This window comes from Cornus florida, unplaced genomic scaffold (genome assembly GCF_030987335.1).
Source record: "Cornus florida cultivar Cherokee Brave unplaced genomic scaffold, ASM3098733v1 CherokeeBrave_3.0.0_Hap2_Chr06, whole genome shotgun sequence".
NCBI lineage: Eukaryota > Viridiplantae > Streptophyta > Magnoliopsida > Cornales > Cornaceae > Cornus > Cornus florida.
The window spans coordinates 61403916-61425020 of NW_026775576.1; the positions used below are offsets into that span (position 1 = coordinate 61403916).

The 21105-nt window shown below is 36.2% G+C and overlaps 1 protein-coding gene across 3 annotated transcripts in view; it reads left to right on the top strand.

Moving 5' to 3' along the window:
* Positions 1-21105, top strand: part of LOC132311676 (protein ILITYHIA) — a 64927-nt gene that overhangs the window by 30485 nt on the left and 13337 nt on the right. For all 3 annotated transcript variants that reach the window (XM_059809708.1, XM_059809709.1, XM_059809710.1), the window contains 24 exons: positions 250-552; positions 645-761; positions 866-967; positions 1055-1204; positions 5031-5195; positions 5272-5448; positions 5791-5913; positions 6096-6176; positions 6265-6381; positions 7066-7238; positions 10107-10184; positions 10279-10426; positions 14061-14183; positions 14294-14350; positions 14430-14540; positions 14630-14821; positions 14903-15076; positions 15634-15744; positions 15837-15906; positions 16056-16134; positions 16533-16635; positions 17497-17667; positions 17806-17928; positions 18020-18133. In XM_059809708.1, coding sequence (XP_059665691.1) covers positions 250-552; positions 645-761; positions 866-967; positions 1055-1204; positions 5031-5195; positions 5272-5448; positions 5791-5913; positions 6096-6176; positions 6265-6381; positions 7066-7238; positions 10107-10184; positions 10279-10426; positions 14061-14183; positions 14294-14350; positions 14430-14540; positions 14630-14821; positions 14903-15076; positions 15634-15744; positions 15837-15906; positions 16056-16134; positions 16533-16635; positions 17497-17667; positions 17806-17928; positions 18020-18133 — 3162 coding nt within the window. The remainder of the gene's footprint in view (positions 1-249; positions 553-644; positions 762-865; positions 968-1054; positions 1205-5030; positions 5196-5271; positions 5449-5790; positions 5914-6095; positions 6177-6264; positions 6382-7065; positions 7239-10106; positions 10185-10278; positions 10427-14060; positions 14184-14293; positions 14351-14429; positions 14541-14629; positions 14822-14902; positions 15077-15633; positions 15745-15836; positions 15907-16055; positions 16135-16532; positions 16636-17496; positions 17668-17805; positions 17929-18019; positions 18134-21105) is intronic.

Here is a 21105-nt window from a genome sequence, read left to right on the forward strand (position 1 = left end):
AGGCATACACCCAAATCCAATGTAACCGAGCCAATTTAACATAACTAATGATTTCTTCTTTTTATATATTTAAAAAAAAAACTATAATTTGCTAAAAATCCGACTGTAGGATTAACTGAATAGTTGACCCAACTCCTATAAGAAAATAGATGGTCCTCATTCATTGTTGTTTCTAAGACATGTTGCTATCCTTTGAGCAATAATTTGTTCTTTTGCTTTACTTCTCATTTATATTTCATCTGATTTCAGGTTAAGTTCGTCGAACCTTTATTACGCTCGCCAATAGTAAGTGATGTGGCCTATGAAACCATGGTGAAGCTTTCCAAATGTACTGCACCTCCTCTCTGTAATTGGGCCCTTGACATTGCTACTGCTTTGCGGTTAATTGTGAGCGAGGAAGTTAGTGTTCTATGGGATCTAATTCCATCTGCTGGTGAAGGGGAGGCCAAGGAAAGGCCCTCCTTGGGTCTTTTTGAGCGGGTGGTAAATGGATTATCAGTTTCTTGTAAAACTGGACCTCTTCCCGTGGATTCATTTACGTTTGTTTTCCCGGTAACTTTACCTACTATGTTTGGAGACCTTTAGTTATCTGTTTATTGATACAGTTTCACTAATTTTATAATTTAATTAATTTTTTTGGTCAGATAATGGAGAGGATACTGTTATCTTCCAAGAAGACTGGACTCCACGAGGATGTTCTTCGGATTCTTTTTCTGCACATGGATCCCATATTACCCCTACCTAGGCTTCGAATGCTATCAGTTAAGACTTATTCGTCCAGTTGTCATTCTGGCCATTACTTCGATTGTCATTTTTTTTTTTTGTTTCTATTTGCTTGCTGTATAACCCATTTTCTGTTCTACAGGTACTTTATCATGTTCTTGGGGTTATTCCTGCTTATAAAGGATCTGTTGGGCCAGCATTGAATGAGTTGTCTCTGGGTCTGCAACGGGATGAAGTGGCACCTGTATGTACTATATTTATCTATAGTCACTTCTGCAATTTATTTTGATAATATTTCTCATGCCATTTTTTCTTTATATGTTTTCTACAGGCTCTTTATGGAGTTTATGCCAAAGATGTTCATGTAAGGATAGCCTGCTTAAATGCCATAAAGTGCATCCCAGCTGTTGCTAGCCGTTCTCTTCCTCAGAATGTTGAGGTTGCAACAAGCATTTGGATTGCTTTGCATGATCTGGAAAAGGTACAGCATGCTCACTGATCTTATCTTCAAAGTTGAACAAAATATATATCTAGTTTTTTTTTTCTTCTTAAAAAAAAGTTCAGTTGGCCTATAGTAAGGAAAGTAAAATATATAAAGTATAGGTTACATAAAACCCTAAATTATTAAGGAAAGTAAAATATAAAATAAAATAAGTCCTAAATCGTCCTCTACATCTGCGCCTGCTAGTGTCTGCTTTGGGATGCACTTTGGGCCTGCCAGTGTCTGCTTTGGGCCCTAGCCCACACGGTTTTGCTTTTAGGGTTAAGCCCGCAGCGGGCAATATCATACCATGTGGTAGATTGGGCCGTTACTAAAGGTATCAGAGATTGACTCAACCGGAAGTGTGGCCAACGGTGGACGTTGGGCCCCAAAGGGGGGGTGATTGTGGCGACCTTGTGGGCGGGTGCAAGAGGCATTGGCAGGCTACCACACTGGGTGAGTTACAAGTGCACAATCTCACAACGCCTGGGTGTGGAAAGGGAAAGTGCTATATATGTAGGTGTGTCACTCGAATTGGTATGAGGCATTTTGGCGTTAAACCCAAGAGCAAAACCGTGCGGGCTCTGGCCCAAAGTGGACAATATTATACCATGTGGTTGAGTGGGCCGCTAGACATTGAAATTTCCTTACCCATGAAAGTATTAGCTCTCTGATTGGAATTGTTGCTACCTATGGAGGCAGCTGTCCCAAATTGTATGGTCAAATGAGATCTGTTGAAAGAAACTGATTTTGTTTGTTGGGACTCCCTGGCTTGAGAAGTCATTTGTCTAGGATTAGGAAGCTTATAGCATTTCTGAATCTCTAAAGACTTGTGATAATCTTCTTTTAATGTGTCAGGTGCATGTAAGTTGACTTCTCTCTCGTGCTCAGGCTTTAATCCATTGATGAATTTTGCTACTATGATCTATGGCTCTTCATTTACCATGCATCTCATCATAAGTTTCTCAAAACAAGCCAAATAACTAGTCACACTCGAAGGCATTGTATCAAATTCATCCATCTTTGTATCCACCCTGGGGTTTAAAAGGTCTCTGATGATCCTTGCGATCATCCTCAGACACTTGTTCAGAGTCAGCTAAGTCCACAAAGTCTTCACTGTAGAAACTTACGATCTGTGACTCGATGTTGAACATGTGGTAGAGTCCTTCTAGAATTTGGAGCTTGACTCTCTCTAAATTAGAATCCCTTTGTTGAGGGGTTCTAGATGACTCTGACAGATGGAGAAGACCACAATGGGGCTTGATAGCCTCAGTTGGATTCTTGTGGTGATTGTCATTACGACTTAGATGTAGATATTTTAGCCACCTCCTTGTTGAGTTGTGCTATTGAGTCCTTTATAGATGCCATTTATTCATGTTTTGTTCTATGTTTTGAACTCTCTCGTCCATTGCAGTTTGAGCATTATATATAACTCCAATGGTCATGGACTCATGGTGACTTAATGGAATAAAATAAAGCAATGGTTATGGAAGGTGTGCCGATATTTGACTTTAAATTGAATTAAGTAATTTAAATTATTAAATTCTACGATGCAAAACCGGAATTTACATTTCCATGAAAATAATTATACTAAATGTTCATGCTCAAGGCGTAGGGATTTAGGCGCAAACACATCGTAAGGTGATAATAACAAAACTAAGGTGGATAAAGTGATAGTAAAAACATTATGTGGTTATGTGAAAATAAACAATTTAAAGGGTTCAAAAGTTAATTGATTTCATTTAGGACCTTGCAAATTTTCTTGACTACCAAATAAATATAAAGTATTTGAACAATTTTCAAGTGAAGAGACCGTACCTTAACCAAAGTCCTAAGTAGATCCCAAGTGAAGGAGGTAACCCAAAAGTGGCTATAAATATTTTGCAATTTCCCAAATGAACTACAATCAAAAGCTTTAGGCTCTATATGTGGCCTTCCAGTGACGACGACAAAGAGCAGCAGACCTAACACGGTGGCGACCAGCAAACTAATCCGGCGATGAGCAGTGACTATTTTGGTGATGACGACAAAAAGCAACAATGGAGAGGACAGCGATACGATTCCCATGATGGCTTCCGGCTGTTGGTGATGTGGTTGTGGTTTGGGTATGGTGAGATACGATGTGATGAGTTGGGGCTTGGTTTGGTTGAGGGTTGGGTGTTTGCTGTGTGTTTGGGATTGGTAACAATGATTGGGTATGTGAGTTTGGGATTTGCGACAGTGGGGTTAGGGTTTGGTAGTTAAACGATTAGGGTTTAGGTATGAGGATGAAGCTGTGTAGGGACTGGCGGTGGTTTGGGTTTAGGGTTTTAAGATGGATGAACACGATGAACAATAGTTTGGGTTTGATTGCTGTGAACAGTAGAGAATTCTGCGCATCTTTGCTCTGATACCTAAATTGATCTCCGGAGAAGAAGAAGATGGTTTTGATTGCTGTGAACAGTAGAGAATTATATGCATCTTTGCTCTGATACCAAAATTGATCTCGGGAGAAGAAGAAGAACAGAGGGGGAAGAAATCTAAATAATAATTTCTGTAATTAACCAATATTCACGAAAAATGCCTTCACAATGTATCGCTCACCCATATTTATAGGCATCATAATAGGATCTACTAGGAAACATGAAACCCTAAATCATTGACTCTAATAGTTTACATAAAACTCTAAATAAATAAGGAATGTAAAATATAAAATAAAATAAATCCTAAATCAGCCTCTGCATCTATGTCTATAGTAAGTGCGTAGACCACTCGGCTCAGGGTCTCCATCACCGGACTAGCTTTAAAATTCAATTGTTATCTTAAATCTTGTGTGCTTTTGTTTCTGTCATGTGCATTTACTGCTCCTGTGGACTGTGGTCCTTTGGGGATTTCTTTACCAATACTGGCCTTCTGTTACGTATTCTTTGTACTTCTGTTAGTATATTCTTTCTTGTCATGCTTCAACAAGATCAATAAATTGTCTGTAAAGTCAACTGTTAAGGCTGTCGCCTTTTTTGTCGTAATTATAGACTCTAGGTTGTTCTTGAGCCCACAAGAAATGAAAGGTCAATGTTCCCCACTGCATGAATCTTGAGTTAAATTTTGGCCACAAATAGGACAAAATAAAATAATAAAAGAAAAATATCTAAGACGGAATATAGATTTTCAGATTCTTGATTTGTTGTATGATTGATTTCCACTCTACCTGAATATCATGGCCCTAAGGTGCTAGCATTCGTTACATTTTCTATAAAATGATTCATTTTTGGTGCCATGGAGCTAGACCAGTGAGCTAATACCAAGTTGCCTTGTAATTTTGAATTAGTATATTAGTCCAACCTTTACAGATTGTGAAGCTTGCTACATGCAATTTATCTTGTTTTTAAAATTCTATTATATGTTCTATTGCAGGAATTATTACTAGGCTTGGTAAATAGACTTTTGGCTAGTTGGAACCTTGAGCACTACTAATGATTGTAAATATGATGCCTAAAATTGATATAGAACTGGGTGATCCATCTTCTTTAATGTGTAGAGGGGGTTTCATTTATGGCAAACTGATGCCAATTTTAACTGTCTCTGAGTTTGGTATTCCATATGGTATTAATGCTGGATATTGATTTCTGAGGCATCTTTATTCATTTCCTTTTCTACTTCCTTATCACTTGTATGGTGCTTTTAGATGTTTTATCTGTATGCATATATCATTTATTTTTGAGGCACTGATGTCTGAAAAGAGGGTATTGGTTTTCCATCTGTGTGTTGTAGTTTCATTTTGTTGCTTCCTAAATCTTATTTTACAGAAATCATTGTCATTATTAACCAAGTGTCACTTTTGGTTCAGTCTGTTGCAGAATTGGCAGAAGACATTTGGGATCGCTATGGGTATGACTTTGGGACTGACTATTCTGGACTTTTGAAAGCACTTTCCCACGTTAACTATAATGTTCGTTTCGCTGCTGCGGAAGCATTGTCTGCTGCATTGGATGAAAACCCCGATACCATACAGGTTTCAATGAATTTCTATTTACACTCTTGTCATACATAGCCAGCTTGGTTTTCTTATAGATTGGTGATGTATTCAGGAATGCCTTTCGACCCTATTTTCATTGTATATCCGTGATGCTGGTTTCGGTGAGGACCATATTGATGCTGGTTGGCTAGGCAGACAAGGGATAGCTTTGGCTTTACATTCTGCAGCTGATGTTCTGAGAACCAAAGACCTTCCCGTTGTTATGACATTCCTGATATCGCGAGCACTGGTAAGATTTGCTTTGTTATCCCACTGTCTTTTATTTGGACATTTCCATCTTTGGATGTTGTTTTACAGTTAAATCTATTTCTCTTGTTATACAATAGTAGATTGTGAAAGTGTTACCTTAAATGGCCTATTATTAGTTTCGATTATTATGATATTGTTGCTTTATTGCTGTCAAAATTTGTGTCCACGAGTAGAGTGTTGCCCATTTTTTCTGTTCATCACCTCATTATTTAGTTTTGCATTTTAATTAGAGAACTTGGAAGAGTTCTTCTTGATGGATGCGTCGCAATGTTTATGTACCTGTAAACAATTAACCAACTTGTGGTTGCTTTTGATACTGCAGGCTGATGCTAATGCAGATGTCCGGGGAAGAATGATAAATGCTGGTATCATGATTATTGATAAGCATGGAAAAGATAACGTGTCTTTGTTATTTCCGATTTTTGAGAACTACTTAAACAAAAAGGTTGGTATTCCTCAGAAGTCAGTCTCTCACTGTAATATCTGTCTGTCGGTCTCTATCTATCTATCTATATATCTATTTGAATATTCATCAACGTCTTAATTGTTAGAGCTGAGATGTTATATTCATGCAGTAATATTGCGGGACCTGCTTATTTTTCTTATTTAGTTTGTGCTCTTCTTCAGTCACCAGATGAAGAAAAGTATGATTTGGTGCGTGAGGGTGTTGTTATTTTTACTGGTGCTTTGGCAAAACATTTGGCAAAGGTGTGAAATTATTATTTACATACTTATTGTAAATATGGCACTCTCTTTGTGAATCCATTTAAGTTTTAACAGGTGTACTTTGGAACAGGATGATCCGAAGGTTCATGCTGTTGTAGAGAAGTTATTGGATGTTTTAAACACCCCATCTGAAGCTGTTCAAAGGGCAGTCTCATCCTGCTTATCTCCGCTAATGCAATCGAAACATGTATGTTGCAAGTCTTGCTACTAAAATGGGTCTTGAACTTGAGGGAAAAATGTTTAACTTGTTATTTTTTTCTATTTTTTTTTTTTTTTAATTGCTGTGATGTTTAAGTTTATTTGAAGGGGTGGTATTTTTGGATTTGTCTCCTTTGATTTTGAGCAAGATTCACTAATTGGAGCTTTTATGTGATTAAGGCACTATAATGGTGTTGGATTCAAAAGAAGATGGCAATATCAGATTCTCTAATTGCTATAGGGTTTGATAGGGCACAATGTTAAGCATTTCTTATATGTATACTTTTTAGTTTTCGCCTACTTTGGGGATTTTTTTCTTTGTTTTCCTCAACTGGGGAACTTGTGTTTTATGTTTCTGTAACTGGATTTCACAAAAGCTTAGTTTTCTTTTTAAGGTTATTTCCTCTTTGTATTTTTAATGCTTGTTTTCTTCTTCTTCTTCTTATAAATAAATAAATATATATATATATATATATATATATATATATATATATATATCCCTTCGTACTATGAAAATTCACATTTTGTAGTACTGGGGAGATACTGTTTTTATTATTTATTATATATATATATATATATTTTATTCTAACCTCTCTATGTGCTGATTGATGAGGGTTGACTTTTCTTTTTACTTCATATATAATTTTTTTTTTCTTTCTTTTTCTTGCTTCAGGAAGATGGACCAGTGCTTGTTTCAAGGCTTTTGGATCAGCTGATGAAGAGTGACAAATATGGGGAGCGCCGTGGAGCTGCATTTGGACTTGCTGGGGTGGTTAAGGGATTTGGAATTTCATGTCTGAAGAAGTATGGAATTGTGGCTACGTTGCAAGGTGGTCTCGTGGATAGGTTTGTTCTCCATCACTACTTTTGCCAACGTTATATCTTTATTGCTGTTTTGTACTCATAATAATCTACTAACTTCAGCTCAAATTTACTGGAGTATTGAATGAATGGGTGAAGGATCATATTTATATATGTATATACTTGGGCAAACATATACAAATATGTTCATTGCAGATCCTGTGTTTTAAACTTTCCTCTCTTGTTATATGTGGTGGTGATCTCATACGTGCACTGAAAAATTGAAAGCCTTAGTTTTATTGTTCTTATTTGGAACTGTTGGTGGATAGAGAATTACATCTTAATTGGCATAAGGCTTGCCTCTTTTTTAGGCACTATTCTTGACTAAAATTTTGTCTTCTTAGAGGCTTACAATTTTTCAGTATTCCATTTTTAATGTTTTTGTTCAGTTCCTTGGTATAAAAGAATTTTCTTTAAAGGTCTGTTTGGTTAGATGGAAACTAATTTCAGCAAGTGGAAGTAAAAGATAGTTAAGTGAGTGAAAGGAAACATACACCATTTTTTTTTTTTTTAAATATGTAAATGGGAAACATGCATTTGATTAGCATGTAATCAAGAAAGTGATTGGAATTTACCATTTCACAGAATCCATGAAATTGTAAATCCATGTGACTTCCTCAAAGAACCCAAAATATTTCCTGTGTTTTTTGTAGGAAACTTTTATGGGATGTTGGTGGCTATAGAAAATAGCTTTCCATCAATATTTCCCTTTTCCTGCTATTCAAGTTCTTAAAATGTTTTAAAAAATTCATTTCCTTTCCTTGCTATTTCCATCTAATAGATCACGAATATTCTTGCCAGTTCCAAGGTCAATCAAATTTGGGCCACTTCTTTGTGCAAAATTTATTAAAAACCCTCCTCCTGGGAGGTATTGCCAAACGTCATTTGCTCAACCATGACAACTTTTAAGAATCTAAATCGCTTAAAGGTGCTGCATTAGGCATTTCATGGAGTCACTGCTCTGGGGAGTGATTCTTGTAGACCATTTGAGGACTATGAACAAAGTGCATTCTTATGCACCAAATGAAGCAACCGTCCTATCCTATTTTTCTTTATGGTAGGTGCAACCCTACTTGTACACCAACTGAACAACAAAAACAAAAATTACACTTAATCTTTGGCTCTATTCCATAAAAGATCCATCAGTTGCTTTCCACAATATCCACAAATGAAGCAAAAGTGGTCCATTTTCAACACAAGCTCTTGTATCACAGCCAATTCTTCCATCATCCCAACCCTATAATAACAATTCTTCATAAAATTTGAGGAACATCTGACACTCATACTTTATTAGACAAAAGAGTTTTAAGAGCTTAGATCAAGATCAGGTCTATGTGTAAATACTACTCCCTAAGCTCTTATTTATTCCAGTTGACCCACCTTGTAGACCAACTGAACAACAAATTGGAACCTTGGCTCCTCCATTCCATCAAAATTTTACCCTTTGCTTTCTCACCATATGCACCAAATAAGGCAAAATGGTCTCTTTTCAACACTGCTGTCTTAGTCAATTCTCCCATCATTGGAAATACCCAACCAACAGTGAGTAAATATGCCATCAAGGACTGTACCTGTGTCTCTTGGGCAAGAAGGTGATCCACTGCTCCTTTTGTACATATCACCACCAATTTGGAACCTCTTTCCCCTTCCTATGTTCTTAGTAGTGTAGGGTTTTTTTTTTTTGCCAAACCGTTGGAAGGGAATGGTAGAATAGGAGCATTAAGATCATTTTTATGAAATGATTTTGCAACAAGATTTCTGGACATAAAAACTTTCAATTTCTTGATTTCACTTCAACTATCGTTATTATTTATATTTTAACAGCTCTTGGTTGCCTATGTCTTGCGATCATGAATTACTCCCTAAATCTATTGTCACTCCAATATTTGAAATACTGAAGGAATTATCCAACCTCGTCTCCTCTAAGCACCTAAGGTTTGCTTTGTACAAAGTGGTCTTGTAAACAAGATGGTTTTAATTGTCTCAAAAAAGGCAGCACATATTGGCAGTTCTCTTACATGAGTAGTTATAGAAATATTAACACTATGTTTATACACTCGTTTTGATTTATGTGTGCTTTGTGCACCATGGATGATTACTCGGTATGAAGTATGTTAATATAGTGGCTTAGAGGGACAATCTAAACCCTGTGGCTTAGGGGGTTATTTTCCATGAGTTTGTATGCAGGTTATGTAGCAAATGTTTTGGTTTCTGATTGGGAGAAAGAAGGTTGAGAGCTTTGTAGTGCTAAGTGCTTCATGTTTAGGTGAATTTTGATCTTCCTTGCTTTTTAAATTTTTTGCACACTGTCAAACCTACACAGATCTTGTCTTGTGTGTTTGTGTGTGCGCTCACACATGCAACTTGTTATTCTAAATTTTTGTATATTTTTCTAATGATCCGATTCCTTCCCCTTCCATCCCCCATTATTTTTATCCCGGTCCAGCGAATTTTAATTTAGCTCCTGATTGCTGATATATGAGCACACTTTTTAGACTCCAATCACTGGACATTTTTCATGTTGTCCAGATGTTTAAACTAGCACTCTCTAGATAGCTTTCGTTACTATCAGGATTTTATTGTAAAATTTGTTCTAATTTTTGGTTGAGATTTTCTTGCCCGAAGGAAAAGTAGTTTGTTGGTTATTCTTAACCAGTCTTGAATTTTTGTATATTTACTTTTGTAAGCATGTAATCCCTTTTGTTATGTAATTTCCAACTTTTCACTCATGTTCCCGAACATATTTTTCTACTATACAAGATTGCAATTGTGTGCACCTTCATCATCACAGCTTTATTGACTATCGAAATCTACCTTAGCATGTGTTGAAATTTAACTATCTTGAAATTTCAGGAATTCTGCTAAATGCCGTGAGGGTGCATTACTTGCGTTTGAGTGCCTTTGTGAGAAGCTTGGTAGATTATTTGAACCGTACGTAGTCAGTTATTTGTAAGCAAACTTTGATTTTCTTCTATATCGGTTGGAATGTAGAACTAATCTCTTTCCACCGTGTCTCTGTGGTCAGGTATGTAATTCAAATGTTACCACTACTTTTGGTTTCCTTTTCTGATCAAGTTGTTGCAGTTCGAGAAGCTGCTGAATGTGCTGCTCGTGCAATGATGTCACAACTTAGTGCACAGGGGGTGAAACTTGTTCTTCCGTCACTTTTAAAGGTTCTTTTTTCAACCCATGAATTTATATTATTTTTCTATCTATGAATTCATATTTCTCTTTGTTAAATATTATATTAAACTCTAAATTAAAGCCTGATGTTGATTAGGCAGCTCCTATATTTTAATTGATATGATTTTTCGTTGAATTTCCAACCAAAAAATTGAATTCCTACTAAAAGTTATCGGTGTTTGTTAAGTTTAACTTCATTCTTGAACTAGGTGTCAACGGATAGCTCTACATACATCTATAAGCTTAACTTATTATTAAACTAGGTGTAGACAAATAGTTCCACACACATATATCTATATATATATGTATATACAAATTTATATAATTTCTTTATATATATATATATTGTTTTAACAAATTCACTTTTGTTTTGCTTAACGTTGTTTTTCATGTTGATAGTTGCAATGGGGCTGGTCTAATTCTTATCAGACAAATGGTTGTGTTTATTGACATTTTTAAAAATTGTCACTGGACTACTGAACAATTGTTCGGTCATTGTCTTCATTAAAAACTATGATTACTTTCAAACAAAACAGTACTTTATTATGCTTTTGGTGGAGATGAAAAAATGTTCCGTATGCATGAACTGCACATGGCTCACTCCTATGCCTGTGAATAGGGCAAAGGAATTTGGGTTTTTAGTGTTTTACTATATTTTAAATATTTTTAGGTTTAGAAACTTTTTATGATTATTGGTTTTTCTAGATTGTTGAATAGAAGATTGCTTCCACCTAATTATTATTCTTGTCTTCTCCCTCATCATTACTCTCTTCCCTGGGTCTACATCTATTTTGCATCAAGAGCGTTGATCGTCTTGCATTCGGTTGACACCACTTTGGTCTTACATCAATGTGGTATTGAAGCGAAGATCCAAGTTCAGAGCAAAAAATCCAAGCTCTGATCATGGCCTTCAAATCAACAAAGTCATAGCCAATCGAAGCACCCATCGATCGGAACTCCTGCAATCCTACTATTACTGTTCACAAGCAAAAAAAAAAAAAAATCCAAAGAAGCCGAAACCGAAACTCCATTGAGTACCTTTAAACCCCTAGTCTCTGGAAATCAAAACACTTGCCTAACCATCTTTCATCTGTCACTTACAAGTCCAACAATCCAAACAGCCACAGAAACAAACCACCACCTATCTTAAAGCCGCACAACCACACCCTGCAGCCCACCACATTTATTCATCAAACACAACCTAGTTGAATCAATATTGCAAACCCCAAACTCAAGCTCATCACATTCCCCGATTGCCATAGCCGTTGCTATCTTTTTCTTCTTCAATGTTGTCGAAAAGCTGTTACTGTCCCGAGTAGCCGCCTCGCATGTGGAGTTAGCGGACCACCACGTTGCACATTGTCTTTGCTGCTGAGATTGTGTCAACAGTGTCACCATTGTTATCCCCTTTGTCATCTCCAGCACTTCACCTGCCTGTGTTATCTCGTCATTCTGAGACCGCCATTGTTAATTAACCTTTAGGAACCAAGAGGAAAGGGGTGAATTGGTTCCTTGGTAAAAAATTTCACGAATACTGTCAATAAATCAAACAGTTAAAAGGAAATTTAATCAAACACACGGGACACCAAATATACATGGTAAAACCCCCAAAATTGGGAAACATCCATGAGTTTGTTAAGCCTAGGTTAACCAATCTACTATATCAACAAACTCAGTACATTTCACACTTTACAGTATCAGTGTATCTCTCAGTTTACTCTACCACAATGTTTTGTTAACCTCCTCCTGTTCACTTCACCCAAATCCAAAAACTAACCCATCTCACAAGTATAGAAAAATGTCTCACACCATAGGATACGATGGAATATGATTGATGCAGAGTGTATGAAAAATACAGATTCAGTAGAGCAGCTTGACAGTGCAGGAAACAGCAGATGATGAGATTTGAAAATTTGAACTTCAGTAGTTGACACTCAAGACTGAATCAGCTTGGTTTAGCTCATTTTGAGTGATGCACAGCTGTTCTGAATAGATTTAAGCTTGAACAAACTGTAACAGATGAACTTTAAGCTTTTTGTGTGACTGTCATTAATGCATCAGCTGTTTGCAGGTTTCTTTAACATCTTAGCTCAGCTGGTCAATTCATAGTTTTAGGTAAAAGATCCATTAGAGATTCATTGACAGAAATGCCCCTCAGACCTGACTTTCCATATATAGTACCAAACTGCCCTCTTCTATTAGAAACTGATACTCATGCTGCAAGGGTAATAAAGTCAATGGGGATAAAATAAACAGAGCTCTTTCTAGAAGTATTCCAGCTGAGAGAATACTTTTGAGTGCTGCAGAATTACAGAAACACCCTTCAAGGGCTGTCGGCTCTATTTGAAAGGAAATAAGAATTCTACGAATTGAATTATGACTTTTTGACATTAAAAGAGCAAACTAAGAGAACTAAGACAGAACAGTAAACTGAGACAGGACATAAACCAACACAACCGTCCATCACATTGCTACCAACTTGTCCTCTTCATCCTGACATCACCGTCATCGTTTGAGAACCACCTATCGTCTCCTATATTGATTTTGCAGAAGTAGTTGCTTCAATTTGACCTGATGCATCTTGAGAGGGGTATTTGGAAAGCAGTCTTGTTTCTCTTGAGCTGGAAGATTCATATTAATCATCTAATGAGGTTGAAGTGTTTGTGCTGGATATGGTATCTCCTGAAGAAATTGGCCATGGTGCTCTGCAGTCTTTAACTTAACTTGATGACTTCTACATTGATTCTGTTGTTTGTACGCTTGAGTTGAATAAGATGGAAAATTGAGCCTTTGATGGTTACTAAATTTATTGGTAATTCGTTGCATCTTTTAAGGTGTAATTTTCCTTGGAATAATGGAGGGAAGCCCTAGTCTGTGCTTGAATACTAGGAATATGAAGTGGATCAGTTTGAAGCAATAATGTTTGATGGTGATTTTAGCTTTTCTGATTATTTGGAGATATAGCATTGCAGTAATTTTCAGTGTTCTGTTCAGCTGGTGAGAATGTATAGAGATGAAGAAATGATCCGTACGCATGAGTGGCACATGGTCCTTACGATGCCTGGATAGGGGCAAGGAAAGATCGATTTTCCTTTATTTTAATTATTTTTAGGAATTTATTATGTTGGAGTTACCTTTATTTTTTTATGTAAATTTTTTGTAATATTTGAATAATTAGTTATTTGGGTTTCGTAAAATTGCCTATGATTTTACTTTATAAATATGGCCTTATGTAATAGGGTTTAGAAACTTCTGATGATTATGGATTATTGAGATCATTGAATACAGTCCCCCTGTGGCCCTATAGGATAGGAAAAGATGGCTAATAATCTAATACAAGTGGCAAGACTTTTGATTATTGGGATTCGGGTTGAGATGACATAGCTGGGGCTTATGGATTAAAAAGTGGTTAAAAGAATGTGAGGCTAATTCTTAATCATATTTAAGCGATGAACTTTCTAGAATTTTAGACGGCATTTAAGTGAGGTTTCTTCAATAAACTCGCTGCCCTTCTAAGCGAGTCTATATCTGTGTTCTATGGGATGTGTACATAGTTCATGATCTCATAAGTTCCAGAGTTCCCTAACATGAGAAATTCATGGTAAAAATGCGTGGTTTGTTCAGGGCCTTGAAGATAAAGCTTGGCGGACGAAGCAAAGTAGTGTGCAACTTCTTGGTGCTATGGCTTATTGCGCTCCACAGCAGCTGTCTCAATGCCTCCCTAGGATTGTGCCTAAGTTGACAGAGGTTATCTTAACATAAATTTCCCTTGTGGCTTCCTACTTTTGGTTGGTGGACAGTCTTCCTAAGATTTCACCTAAATTTTCTCATTGCTTGAATTAATGTTTTGGTTGCAGGTGCTAACAGACACCCATCCCAAAGTTCAGTCAGCAGGGCAAACGGCCCTTACGGAGGTGAGAATTTTTATTATCAAGTTGCTTCCACTCTTTACCTTAATATTGTTATGTAATCTTTTCTTTGTGCTATATCTAGGTTGGGAATGTGATAAAGAATCCGGAAATATCTTCTCTTGTCCCTACTCTTTTAATGGGTCTCACAGACCCCAATGACTATACAAAATACTCCCTTGATATTCTCCTCCAAGTAAGGAAATTGACTATATTGATGCCAGTTAATGTTTTTTTTTATCTCTACTCTCCTTATAGCTTCAAGTGCATATTTATTTGTTGCAGACAACTTTTGTTAATTCAATCGATGCTCCTTCACTTGCACTGTTGGTGCCTATAGTGCATAGAGGGTTGAGGGAAAGGGGTGCAGAAACTAAAAAGAAAGCTGCCCAAATAGTTGGAAATATGTGTTCGTTAGTAACCGAACCGAAGGACATGATTCCCTATATAGGATTGCTCCTTCCTGAAGTAAAGAAGGTGCCTCTCTGACTTTGTTGACTCATACATTTTAACCATTCTAATTGTTGATCTCATTTTCTTTGTTTCTAACAAAAACAGGTTCTTGTCGATCCAATTCCTGAAGTCCGGTCTGTTGCTGCAAGGGCCCTTGGTTCTCTTATAAGAGGAATGGGAGAAGAAAACTTCCCAGATCTTGTTTCGTGGTTGTTAGATACACTTAAGTCTGATAATAGTAATGTTGAACGCTCTGGAGCAGCCCAAGGGCTGAGCGAGGTTAGATTTTTATTTTCTTTTTCTTTTTTCTCTTTTCTCTTTTCTTCTTCTTCTTCTTCTTCTTCTTCTTCTTCTTTTTTTTGTTTTTTTGTTTTTTGTTTTTTGTTTTGTTTTGTTTTTTTTTGTTTTTGTTTTTAATATTGTGTTCTGCCTTTCCTTCTTAGCCTTTTTTTCCCCTACACTTATTGTAGCAACATTCCATGGATTTTTGGGCTGGGTGCAAAAACATTGTTTTGTATTAACTGTCGTTAAGCATGGGACTAATTTTGCTTCAATTTCAGCTTAAGCACGCAAACTGAGGATTAACTATATTCTAACACAATCTAGGGTCCTTATGTCCTAACTTGTAGTATTTTAAGTGTTAGGTTCATCCTGGCCCTCTTGGAATCATAAATTTGATGAAATTTGTTTTCTTTCTAAATAATAGGGTTATTTTTATCCTTGTGTCATTAAATTTACCTTTATGTCGACAATAGAGTCTTATAATTCATGGTGTGATTTGGACCGTGTTTTGCTGAAGTTATGATTGCTGACGAAGAGGTTGTTGTCTGTACTAGGTTTTGGCTGCATTAGGAACAGAATACTTTGAGCATATACTTCCCGATATTATTCGGAACTGTTCTCATCAAAAGGCATCTGTGCGTGATGGGCATCTGACACTTTTTAAGGTAAACATAGTGAATTGATTGATTTGGTTTTTTTTATGAAAACTTTCCTTTCCTTCTGAATTTTGCTATCTTCTTATGGAATTTGGTTGTAGTATTTGCCAAGGTCATTAGGTGTCCAATTCCAGAACTATTTGCAGCAGGTGCTCCCTTCTATCTTAGATGGTAAGTATTCATTTTCTGTTTTATTTCTGTGGATGTACGAGTTTTTGCACTTTTGTTGGTTTATTATTATTACTTTTTACAATTGCATACTTCGTCTACTCTTTGTTCACTTAGTTATGAATACATTGCCTGCTTATTTTATCATACAGGCCTAGCAGATGAGAATGAATCTGTCCGTGAAGCAGCACTCAGTGCTGGGCACGTTCTGGTGGAGCATTATGCAACGACGTATGTGTCTTTCTTTTGGGTTTTTTGGTCCATTGCTGATTTTTTATTTTTTTATTTTTTTTAAAGCTAATACTTCATCTTCATCAATTCTGAATTCAAAATTGATTGCAAGAACTGATTGATTATTAATTTAATCGGATAATGCCCTATTAAATTCCAGGGAATTAAAATGAATAGTTTTGGGTTTAGTTTTCACATTTATGTCATTTGTAGCTTACTGACTTGTGAGGAATGAAATTTGTTTCCCATTTTTAAGTAAAATGTTTTCTATATAGTTGGAACTCTATTAATGCTCAATTACTGATTTTGTGACACATTTTGTCAAGATGTTTGTTATATTTTCACATTGCTATTAATGTTCAATTTCTAATTATGTTGGGTTTTTGTCCTTTTTGTAGTTCTTTGCCTCTGCTCCTTCCAGCTGTAGAAGATGGTATTTTTAATGACAATTGGCGTATACGGCAAAGTTCTGTGGAATTATTAGGTGATCTATTGTTTAAGGTATATCCTCCTCAACCTCTTCAAATATTTTAATATTGTAACAAAAGCTAGTGCTCGTGCAAATCTGTACACTTTACTTCCATCATGCTTCATCTGTCGGCCTAAAAATGTTTTCTTGTTTCTTCCATTAATATTTGTTTTCCTTTATAAGATGCAACATTACCAAAATGATCTTGAAGTGACAACTATAGCTTTATTAATGACATATTAATGGAAGGACCAAAGCAAATCGGTAGCTTAATTCAGGTACTGTATGCTACATTTTGCATTTTGCGTAATCAACTCCAAATTATGACGAGTTTCCTTACGTAAATTATTTTTATAAAATTACGTGTCATTAGTCATTAGTTATTGAAAGAAAATTATTCTCATATACCTCGCTGCATTTCGGTTCACTGATCTGTATGAGCCTATATATACCGCGTTTCAGATTATGTGGTGTCCCATGTCCATTCCCATTCTGTGTAGTGGAATATTTTGCATTATGATAATGTAGGCTTCTCATCTGGGATGATCTTTTTCTTCTAGGTCGATTCAGGTACTGTATGCTACGTTTTGCATTTTGTGTAATCAACTCCTAATTATGATGAGTTTCCTTGCGTAATTTTTTTTAATAAAATTATGTGTCACTAAGTCATTAGTTATTGAAAGAAATTTTTTCTCTTATACCTTACTGCATTTTGGTTAGCTGATCTGTATGAGTCTATATATTCCGTGTTTCAGATTTTGTGGCATCCCATGTCCATTCCCATTCTGTGTAGTGGAATATTTTGCATTTTGTTACAAAGATTGGATTACCCTTTGATAAGAGCCTACAGTGATAATGTAGGCTTCTCATCTGGGATGTTCTTTTTCTTCTAGGTGGCTGGAACTTCTGGAAAATCACTGCTTGAGGGTGGTAGTGATGACGAAGGGTCTAGTACTGAAGCACATGGCCGTGCTATTATTGAGGTGCTTGGAATGAATAAGCGTAATGAAGTTCTTGCTGCGCTGTATATGGTTCGAACTGATGTCAGCTTATCAGTGCGCCAGGTCATGATGCTATCAATTTCAACTAGTTATTGCTTCGCTTACTACCGAATACTGACACAGTTTCTTTCCATTTAAATATCTGATAAATGAATTGAAGCCCCACATTTTTTCCTCTCTTCTTTTTCATCCTTTTTTTAGGCTGCATTACATGTATGGAAGACTATAGTTGCAAACACTCCAAAGACGCTCAAGGAAATAATGCCAGTTTTAATGAATACATTAATTGCTTCTCTTGCATCTTCATCCTCTGAAAGACGACAGGTCTGCTATTCCTGTAATAATTTTTGACTTATTAGTATATATAATTTTCACAATTCAACAACTACAAATTCTATTACTCATTTGTTTGTAGGTTGCTGGACGGTCACTAGGTGAGCTTGTTAGGAAGCTTGGGGAAAGAGTGCTTCCTTTGATCATTCCCATTTTATCTAAGGGGCTAAAGGATACCAATACCAGCAGAAGACAAGTGAGATTGCTGCCCTTCTGATTGTTTTTTATGTTTCTTATTTTCATGTCACCAAAATGTTGAAACGGTATCTATAGAAACTCTCTTTAGTTGGATGACAAATATGGTTTGGGCAGACTCTGCTTCCTGTTTATTATTTTAAAATCGTGGTATTATTTAACATAGTATAGCCGACTTCATTTGTTTGGTTTACTTGTCAATTGGAGAAAATGGATCAAAAGTGAAAGAAATTCTTTTAGTTTCAATATGTTTATGCCCCAACCAGTTCTGCTTTCCACGGAATTTTTACAGCATTAAATTGCCTCTCTTAGAAAAATAATATCTTTTTTTCTTCCCCCCATGTCCAATTTGAAATAGAGTGAGATTAAATGGTTTTGTAGAGTCCACTGTGTTGTTAACTTTCATCTTTTAACTTACTATCCGTAAAATGACTGTTATTGGATTGGACCGCATATTGTTTATATAAATTCATTGATTGGATACTATTCACTTATTGTTGGCACGATGGTAGAAAAAGTAATGTTTATATAAATTCATTGATTGTTGGCACGATGGCTGAACACTTTTTGATAAGTAAGATTGTATTAGAAGGCATTCAAAAGGGATACGCATCCTGCAAAAGCTACACAAGAACCAAATAGGGCTTCGGATCTTTCAATATGTAAAAAAAAAAATCAACTGTCTCCCCCTTGGATATACAATTTCTGCCCATAACTTGGCAAAAGAGAGAACTAATAATAGAGAATTTCAGTGCCCCAATTGGAGTCTCCTCACCATCGAATGATCTCCTATTCTGTTCCCTCCTAAGCAGCACCAAACACAAGGGCACCACCGTCCTAAAGTCACAGGCCCTGGAACTCACTGTACAACGTCTCAAAACCTCTATCATGCCTCTAGAGGACCGGGTTGTAACCCACTGTTCCCCAAACAACCCCAAAAGCAAGCCCCGACTGTCTTGGACCACTGGGCTATGCAAACAGAAGGAGACCTACCCTCTCTATTGCACATGCAACACTAGTTAACGACCTGCCTCCTCCTCCTCAAGTTATGTAGTGTCAGAATCCTCCCTGGAACTGCTATCCAACCAAAGATGTCTTTATTTATTCTCTGAACTTTTCAATCTATCCTCATGCTGTCAAACATAAGAATACTGGTTCAAATCATAAGAACAAACACTTTAGTATGTGGTGATAATTCGTGTTAACAAGTCGTGTTTACGTTGTTTTGAGATGAGGGTTTATGCTATGTGTCAACCTGAACATGAAAATTTCGGTGAAGCACTCTTGGCATGAACACGAGCCATTTATTAAAGATGTAACTTGACATGACCCTTGTCTTTTGTGGCACAACATGGTCTGTTTAATATTTTTTTGTGCAAATTACACAAACTACTCTCGATATTTTTATATTGTGCGTGTAGATAGAAGTTATATCAATATTACAGAAAGGTCCGTATTGACCGTTTGACCACAAGGGATCAATATAAATTTACATTTTTGACCTTAAAATTAAAATATTTGTTTTTAATGAAAAAAATAAAAAATATTGTGTATTGGCAAGTTTCATTTTTGCCCCTCAAAGAGTGGTACACCCCATCAGTTCCCTACCACATCACCGCCAAGTGCAACCACCACCAAACCCACCCAAACATCCATCACCACGAACACCAGAACCAAATTGCAAAACCCACAAAACCATCTGCAACAAAACCAATCACAGACCCAAATCCAACCACAGAGCCACAAACCATTCCGAATTCCTTCACAAAATTCCACGAACCTTAGGGTTTGAAATCGACCCAAAAAAATTGGTCGTTGCTCAATCAATCAGAGTCGATGGGTCACGCCAAATCTTTTATTTTTTTTCATTAAAAAGAAATACTTTAATTTTAAGGTCAAAAATGTAAATTTATATTGATCCCTTGTGTTCAAACGGTTAGTATGGACCTTTTTGTAATATTACTATAACTTCTATCTACATGCACAATATAAAAACCTCGGGGGTGGTTTGTGTAATTTGCCCTATTTTTTTCTTGATATTAAAATGCAAATATAACAAAAGCAATTAAAATATTGAATTAAAACTATAAATGACCAGTCATCCATTTTATCTCTATAACAACATGATTAACTTTGGGTTTACTGTATGTCATACGATTATTTAAATGTGTCAAATTGGGTTAAACTAGTTGACTTTCTGATTCTGAACACAACCTGTGTATTTTAACGGGTTAATCTGGTTGACACAATTATGAAATGGACATGAAAAAAATCAACTTAAATCAGCTAATCTCGGTTGGGTTCAAGTTGTGTTGATGGGGTGGTGTCAAGTTTTTTCACATCTTTAAATTGGTAGCATGATATTTGTCTAATATTAATTAGCTCATAATATTCTGATGTTGAACTACCCTACAATGGAGGGACCACTGCTTGTGATGTCTTAGGGTGATATTAGATGCACAGAATATGAAAATACATATGTTGGCGGTTTTTATTTTTTATTTTTCATTGGTTTGTGCACTGTATACTTAGTTGAACAATTAAGACAAAGGCGCTTAGAAGCCTGAGTAGGGTAGAACTAGAGATGGTTATATGATTGTATCAAGGGTGAGGACACAAGGGTTTGAGTGAATGACAATGAAATTGGAGAAAGGTAGTAAAGTTATTTTTTTAAAGTTGTTGAGTGAAAATTATATTGGAAGCTTAGGTGTATAAATATTATAAAAAATAAGTTTTTGCATAGGATCAGATGTGCAGGGTAAATATTGCGTTGTGGAAATTGAGAAGATGTGGTATATATTATACTCATGGCTCCATTAATACATGTCATCTTTGAATGGGAATCTCTCGCGACTTCATCTTTTATGTTGGTCTTTTGTGGCGCATCTCACTTTATTGCCCTATCTTTTTGGAACTTGGAAGGGTAACTCTTAAAGCTCAAGTATCACAACCATGTACGTCATATGATTTCAT